General features: G+C 42.1%; 1 protein-coding gene across 1 annotated transcript; it reads right to left on the bottom strand.

Moving 5' to 3' along the window:
- Positions 1–1,291: 1,291 nt before the first annotated feature.
- Positions 1,292–8,129, bottom strand: LOC145348178 (zinc-binding protein A33-like). The gene is made up of 6 exons (XM_080196369.1): positions 7,512–8,129; positions 7,328–7,423; positions 7,001–7,234; positions 6,385–6,407; positions 6,176–6,291; positions 1,292–3,289 (listed from the first exon to the last, which is right to left on the bottom strand). The coding sequence occupies exons 1-6, from the start codon at positions 7,920–7,922 to the stop codon at positions 2,736–2,738; spliced, it is 1,434 nt and encodes a 477-aa protein (XP_080052495.1). The 5' UTR covers positions 7,923–8,129; the 3' UTR covers positions 1,292–2,735.
- Positions 8,130–8,443: the final 314 nt, after the last annotated feature.

Genomic DNA, 8,443 nt, shown 5'->3' with positions numbered 1-8,443 from the left:
TAGTAACAACCACATCCACCCAAGGAAATAGTCTCTGCACGTCCACTCTATCTATCACCCTCATCATCTTATAAATCTCTTTTAAGTCGCCTCTCATCCTCCTCTGCTCTAAAGAGAAAAGCCCAGTTCCCTCAACCTTTCCTCATAAGACCTACCCTGCAAACCAGGCAGCATCCTGGTAAATCTCCTCTGTACTCTCTCCATTGCTTCCACATCCTTCTTATAGTGAGGTGACCAGAACTGCGCACAATACTCCAAATATGGTCTCACCAAGGTCCGGTATAGTTGCAGCATAACCCAATGGCTCTTAAATTCTAACCCCCGTTAATAAACGCTAACACACTATAAGCGTTCTTCACGGCTCTATCCACTTGAGTGACAACCTTCAGAGATCTGTGGGTATGAATCCCAAGATCTCTCTGTTCCGCAACATTGCTCAGAACCTTGCTGTTGACCCTGTAACCCACATTCAAGTTTGTCAAAATGAAGTGCCTCGCACTTATCAGGGTTAAACTCCATCTGCCACTTTTCAGCCCAGCTCTGCATCCTATCAATGTCTCTTTGCAACCTACAAGAGCCCTCCGCCTCATCCACTACTCCACCAATCTTGCTGTCATTAGCAAATTTACTAACCCATCCATCAGCCTCCTCTTCCAAGTCATTGATAAACTGGAGTACCACATCCTGTTCTGGTCACCACGTTATAGGAAGGATGTTATTGTACTGGAGAGGGTGCAAAAAAGTTTCACTAAACTGTCTGGGCTGGAGCTATGCGGAGAGACTGGTTATGTTGGAGTTCAGCTCCATGGAACAGCAAAGGTTGACGAGGACCTGATAGAGGTGCATGGGGTTATGAAAGACATTGATGGAATGGGTGCGAAGGCACTTTTTTTCCATTAGTACAGGGGTCAATAATCAAAGGCAATCAAAGTAAGAGGTAGAAGGCTACGAAAGGAGCTAAGGACAAATATTTAACGGAGGGAATAGTGGAAGTCTGTCATTCACTGTGTGAAAGGGTGATTGAGTCAGAAACTCTTGGTAGCATTTAACGAGTATTTGCTTGTTCACTTGCGCTGCCATAACTTCCAGGGTTGTGAAGGAAGAGCTTGAAAATTGCATTTGTGGACCTGTGTGGACATGATGAGCTGAATGGCTTCCTTCTTTGCTGTAGTCTATGAATTGATTGAAAACATTTCAGGAGAGTGTATCGGAGAAGCAGAAATACGGCAAGTTCTCCAAAAATAATCTGACAATATTGTAAAGTGACACTTTTTTTATTTTATCCCTTTAAGTGCACCATAATGTAAAGTATTTTAATTACTGGATTATTATTTTTGTGATAATATTTATATAGTAAGTATTGTTAGTTATCTACACAAATGAACATGAAGACCATCACACGCAGAGGATAGATCCCACGGACCATCTGTTTGTCCTAATATGAGAAGCTGAGTAAATTGGACCCACACTCTCCCGAGTTTGGGAAAAATCGGAGGTGACTTAATTGAAACAAAGATTGTGTTGAAGGTGCAAGGCAGGGTATTCATTGAGAAGTTGTGTCTGGCTGGGGAATCCAGAAAATTGAAGGCTCAGAATAACAGTGGCACAATGGTTAGCATTTCTGCCTCACAGCACCAGGGACCCGGGTTCAATTCCCAGATGGGTCGCCATCTGCTTGAAGTCTGCTCATTCTCTCCGTTTCTGCGTGGGTTTCCTCCGGGTGCTCCAGCTTCTTCCCACAGTACAAAAGACGTGTTAGATGCATTGGCCATGCTAAATTCTCCACCAGTGCATCTGAACAGGCGCCAGAGTGTGGCGACTAGGGGACTTTCACAGTGCCTTCATTGCAATGTTAATGTATGCCTACACTTCACACGAATAAATAAGCTTTTAATAAGAGACCTTTCATTAAAAGTTGAGATATGCAGATTTTTTTCTCAATGGATTGTAATTTATTTAAGAATCCTGCACCCCAGTTGATTATTGATGCTATATGATGAATATATTTAATGCCGCAATATCTTTGGTCTCTCTAGAAATTTGGGGAATTGATAGGAAAGTGGTGTTAACATAGTTAAATGTTGGTAGTACTTACGGAATGGAGAGCAGCTCCAGGGGCCATGTGGTTGACTGCTGCTCATAGTTCTCCTGATTCTATCGTCTACCTAACCAAGCAATTATTAAGAATCTCAGTTATTGAGCCTGTCTCAGTAGCTTACCATTGGAATATTAAGATGCAAACTGAATTGGCCAGACACATTACAAGTAATGCATAAGAAAGCCCCAATTTAAAGTCTTTGCAATTCTATCAGTAAATAAGAAATGGTTTTGAAGAGTGCAAAATACAAACATCAAACTTTGACAAGTAAATGAAGCAAATTAGAAGTTAATAGTTTACGCATGGAATGTGCTTTTAAAACTGATAGGAGAGAGAGCGATCAGGGATGTTAGGACATAATTTCTCGATCAGTAGCATGTAGGTGGTTGACTAATAAATTTTCACCAAAAGGAAGAATTATTGTATCGAAGCTAAATGTTGAAGTTTCCACACCGCCTGTAGTTTAGCACTGCAATGCCCTTGTGAAAACTTCTTGGATATAAGGAAACATTGATCATTTTGAAGTATTGTTTTTATAATCTAGGTTGTTAACCAAACTTATTTCTCCAACTGACAGTCACCCATCAGTTTACAGCTGGTAGGAGGGAGGGAGACGGTATGAAATTATGGGATGGATCTATTCATAACCTTCAGTTCCACAGATTGTCAGTGGTGCAGTATTTTTCCCGCCATCATTCGACCCTGGACTGAAGATTGGAAACATTCTTTCGGTGAAAGTGTCGGTGAAAGTGTGGAGATGGGACATGTTGTCCGCATTGTAAAATGACAGCTGTCCACGCTCATAGTCCAGGTAAATCCCGATTTTCCTGGGATTCACAGTCGGTATGAATGGAGTTGATGAAGGGGAAGTTCCAGCGAAGTAACCTCTTTGTGGATCCAGCCACACAATCCAATATCCACTTTCAGGTTTCCGATTTATTCTCTTTTTCCTCTCAGCGGACTCTTGGGCCACTCCCAGGCCCCACCAAGTCTTATTCCCCACCTTCACCTCCCAATAATTTCTCCCTGATGTGAAACCCTCCGATCCCAGGACACAGCCCCAGATATCAAATCTCTGGGGGGTGTCAGGAAGCAGTTGCTGTTTGTCTCCGAGTCTCACACTGGTCCGGTCCTCAGATAGGATGAGCCAAGGATTCGCTGTGTTCGGATCCAGAGTCAGAGAAGCTGGAGCTGGGGGAAAGTTACAAAAAAACACAGATTTAGTTTCTTACTGATTTATTTGAACAGTTTTCTTTTTTACAGGTCTAAATCAGGTTAGGTTTTAATCGTGGAATCCACTGTCATTTAAAGTTTGCATCCTGAGTGTCTAAAGATAAGGGCACAAAAATCAACGGAAATAATTGGGGGAAGTAGGGCTGTGTTTTTGGAGGGTAGGAATGCATAGTCTGCAAAAGACAGTGCACGATGAAGAGGAATGCAGTGTGGTCCTAGGGAGACTGTGTATATGTAATGAGGATGAGGTAATAGTCTGTTGTGGGAAGGGAAATGTGAGCAAGGGGTGGGAGAGGAGAATAAGAGTTTGGAGGGAGATTAGGGAAGGTCACTGTAGATATTAACAGGAAGGGCATATGCAGGGGTGATAAAGTGCTTGGGAAAGTGGAAGTGTGTGCAGCGGGCAATGGGAGGGGATGCTGGAAGGATAGAGGTAAAATAGAGTGTGATGCCTTGAGTGTATATTGAAAAATGAACTACTGATTTTCTGTCACACATGCTGTTTTACTATCCAGATACATTTCATTCTGTAATCACTGCCTGGAGCCATGACCAGAATGTCACTGATCAGTGGTATCAAGGTGGGGAGAGGGAGAAGTTAATTTTGGAGAGTTATTAGTTTATGTCAAACACAGAAAACACAATAGTACAGAATGTCGAGAGGAGTCGAGAAAGTGAAAAGAAATCAGTAAATCAAAGAGAAGGTATGGGAAAAATCTTTGGCAAGAAAGTCTAGAGAAACCGAAAGTTGTTCTATCAACACATTAGCAACAGGATATCTAATGAAAGATTAGGATCCATGAAAGTCAAAATGATCTATAAGAGACATACACTTTAGATGGTGTTCATAATGAATTCTTTGCATCATCTTCAAAAAGGAGGGCCACAAAACAGACATACTTCTCAGTAACGAGAAGGGGTGAGAAGAACTGGATGTGATAAGGATAGGGAGATAGGCAACAGTAAGGGGAGTAACATTCTTGAAAGTGGGTAAATCCCTTGGGCTAGATGAAATATACTCCAGGATTCTGAAAGAAACCAAGGAGGAAATCGTGGATAACAGCAAAATACTGTGGATGCTGAAATCTGAAACAAAAACAGAAAATGCTGGAAAATCTCAGCATGTCTGATAGTATCTATGGAGAGTGAATAGATCCAACATTTCAATTCATCAGAACTTTGATCATCCCGATCCAGGTACTTTTAAAAACAGTTTTGGGTCCCTGCCTTCACCACCACCTCAGGCAGTGAATTCCAGGCACACACCACCCTCTGTGTAAAAAAAAATCCTCCTGTCCCTTTTGTCACTTACCTTAAATCAATGTCCCCTTGTTCTAAAATTCTCCACCAAGGGAAACAATTTTAACCTATCCATTCTATCTCTTCCCCTCATCATAGAATCCTACAGTGCAGAAGGAGGCCATCCTGCCCATCGAGTCTGTGCTGACCACAATCCCACCCAGGCCTTCTTCCCGTAACCCCACATATTAACCCGACTAATCCCCGGACATTAAGGTCAATTTAACCTGGCCAATCAACCTAACCCGCTCATCTTAGGACTGTGGGAGGAAACCGGAGCTACCGAGGAAACCCAGACAAACACGGGAGAATGTGGAAACTGCACAGACAGTGAACTGAAACCAGGACTGAACCCGGGTCCCTGTGAGTCAGCAGTGATACTGTGCTGCTCATAATTTTGTAGACCTCAATCTCGTCACCTCACTGCTTTTTCGTTTCAAGGGAAAAAAAACACAATCGATCCACTATTCCTTGTAGCTACACTTTTCTAGCCCTTACAGCATTCTAGTAAACGTCCTCTGCACTCTCTCCAGAGCAATTGTGTCCTTCCTGCAATGTAATGCTTAGAACTGCACACAATACTTCAGAGAAAATGAGTGAGATCCTAGGTTGAAATGAGTGATGGTGAGTGCCCTAGTCTTGTCTTAACACACAAACAACATCACAAAGACAGGGGCGTCTGGTCGTTATCGTGCTTGTAGATAGATTGATGGTTGTGTTTCCTACATTGTAGCAGTTAATAGATTTCGTTAACAATTCACTAGTTGTTTAATGCTTTGGGACATCATTTGGTGTGAAATGCGCCATTGTATTGCATAATTATTTTCTCTTTTCTAACCGTTTGTGTCCATGCTGCTGCAAGAATTATCCGTCCTGCTGCTGTCTGCTCCTCAAGTTTCCACACAGTCCCTCCCATCCCCACTGCATTAACCCCCTCCTAACCACCCAAGTACTGCATTTACCCCCTCCTCACCCACCCCCAAATCACTGAATTCATCCCGTTGTCCCACGCCCCCAACTCAACCTGCACTCACACATTTTAAATAGCTCCTAACAATCGTACCCGGGGACAAATCTCCTCATTACATTTCTCTGCCTTCCTCCATCATGCAACATTGAGCACAAGATCAATGCTCCAGATGTCTGGACAAATTGTCAGCATTATTGGACTGAAGTCCAATTCTGAGAATGGATTGGGCCTCTGCCCAAATTTCTTTGGTGAACAGTGGGCTCACTGGATGTCCAGACCATGAGGTTTCTCCAAAACTCAACCTCATTCTCTCTAGATTGTATTTGTACTCTCCAATTACTAACTTTGGGATTTCCTAGATTATGTAACCCCCAATAATCATTCACATTGCGAATCCTATCTTATTAGTTTGGGATCTTGTTTAATTCAATAACATTACACGTTTTCCCTTATTTCTAAGATTTTTGAATTTGTGGCTAGTCATGGTTATTTGCAATAAATTCATCTCGAGGCCGGGGGCGGGTTTAGACAATTCCCATCTAGAGTTATTAACCAGGAAAAAAAAAGTCTTTTACCTGAATTAATGGAGTTTATCATTTCTCTCCAGGCTGTGTATTGTAAAGGACCACGGAACCTCCCAACGGATAAGGAAACATCTAATACCGAGATCAGGTCTTCCTCCTCAATAACCCTGTACGTATTAAACAGTTGCTGTAATAACTAGATCATATTTTCTGGGTTATTTTAACAAGCCTGCAGAATTTCAGTAAAAGGCATTTCCTACCTTCTCTTCTGACAAACTTCTTCCTGAAATTAACAAAAAAAAGTGTGAAGTATAGTAACAGGCTTCAGGGCGATATAACCAGGCATGGGATAAAATAATTCTTTGGCTGGTGAAATGGGCAGACACGGGTTGGATACAATTTTATGCAGATTGGGACGTGAGACAGTTTTAAAGGTATGTAGAAATAAGGAGCCCCGGGGCATCACCTACACAACACTTTAACATAATTGGCAAAGGAAGATTATTAAACACCAAATGATCTGGAACGTAATCTGTGACACAGAGAAGGAAGTTGCCTCCATAATCAATTTCAGTAGGGAATTGGGAATGCAGAAGCAATGTAAAGTGTCCCAGGCGATGATTAAACTTGTGCAACAAGGAAGTTAAATTACATGAGTCAAGATCATGACAATTTAATCCAGAAACTTTGCAGTTATTCCCAGGATTCTGTAGAAATGAGGAAGTCGGCTATTTATGTGACAACAGAACTTCCCCCAAATAGGCAAAACAATCGATTTTAATCACATAGAATTCTTCATCAAAAGCTGCATTTATTTTCGTTATCATCAAATATTCTCTGTGTGAAGTTTTGCTGAATTGCAATATATTCCCTCACCTTCAGAAATTTCAATTCATCTTTTTGTTCCATCTGCTCGTGAAGCTTTGAGAGTCTCTCTTTAATATGATTCAAATTCCGCTGAATCTCCCGAAGGCTTTCCTCCATTGGTTCTAGAATCCTCTCCTCTTCTTCCCTGAGATCTCTGAGTAAACGCTGCTCTTTCTCAGTGAGAATCTGGTGCATTTTAGTGAACTCGGATGTGATGTGGGTCTGCAGACTGCTCGACTGTTCCTACCCAATGAAATGTGAAACATAATTAATGTCCCGCGATAAAGGGAACAAAACTAATCGAGATCCCAGAAAATCAGCACAGGGAGACCTTACCCTGACTTCAGAAATCTTCAGTTTCTGTTTCAGTTCTTTTTCTCGCATCGCCCATTTCTTTTCTGTTAGAGATGCTAAGATAGATTTCAGCTGCTCCTGGGATTGGGAGAGAAAATCACAGAATTAAAGTATTAAACCATGAAAATGTGATTAAGTAATCAGCTGAAAATACATTTCGGATTACCCTGTAGAGCTCAACAGCGTCTTTAATCGCCATGAAGTTATGGGATTTGTGTTCCCACGAATCTTTACAAGTGTAACAGATCAATTTCTTGTCAGTTTCACAAAACAGCTTCAGTTCTTCCTGATGTTTCTCACAGTGAAATTTACTTTCCTTCTCTTTCCTGTTGACGGTTAAATTTCGTGTTTTCTCGGCTAGATTCGCCAGGGCTCCGTTTACCCTAAGGTTTCTTTTCGGAAACGCCTCTCTACATTTCGGGCAGCAGAATATGTCTTTATTTTCCCAACACTGGGTGATACAGGGGCGGCAGAAACTATGTCCACACTCCAGCGTAACCGGATCATTGAAGAAATCAAGACAACTCGGACAAATTGCATCTTCGCTTATATTCTTGACAAGCTCTTTGGAAGCCATGTTCACGATCAGCGCTTGTAGATTCGACCGGATTTCACTTGGAACTGCGCTGTCGAACACCTGTTTCACAATTTCGCGACAGAATTCGCTGCAATACGTGGAGAAATGTTATTATAACCAAGGGTGCACTTCGTCGCCTCGCACCGGAATGTAAAACCTAGCAGGGTATGAAGTGGGAACAACTTTATATCACACAGAAGAATGACTGCATCCTGTCGGGGCGGGTAGAGCTTCACGGAATGTTGAAAGTGCAGAGAGAGAGAGAGATGGGCGGGATCGAGATTCCATTCCAATTTTCTCCAGCCTGGACTTGCTATTGATTAAAACCACTCTGGTGAAACTCGGTGCAAGGGCAAAGCCTAGAAACTGAATTGTGTTCACGAATACAGCACAAGACACTTACAAAGTTGAAGGAGACTTTTTAGATGACTGGTACAGATGTTATTTTGAAGGGATTGAACCTCTGCGTTCGATATAAGGAGGGAAGCGTTTGCATTTATATGGCGCCTATCACCACTCTA

This window comes from Carcharhinus amblyrhynchos, chromosome 9, assembly GCF_965287045.1.
Source record: "Carcharhinus amblyrhynchos chromosome 9, sCarAmb.v2.hapA, whole genome shotgun sequence".
In the NCBI taxonomy this organism is placed as follows: domain Eukaryota; kingdom Metazoa; phylum Chordata; class Chondrichthyes; order Carcharhiniformes; family Carcharhinidae; genus Carcharhinus; species Carcharhinus amblyrhynchos.
Note: the sequence above shows the minus strand (reverse complement) of the source record. Positions and strands in the feature narration are given on the sequence as shown.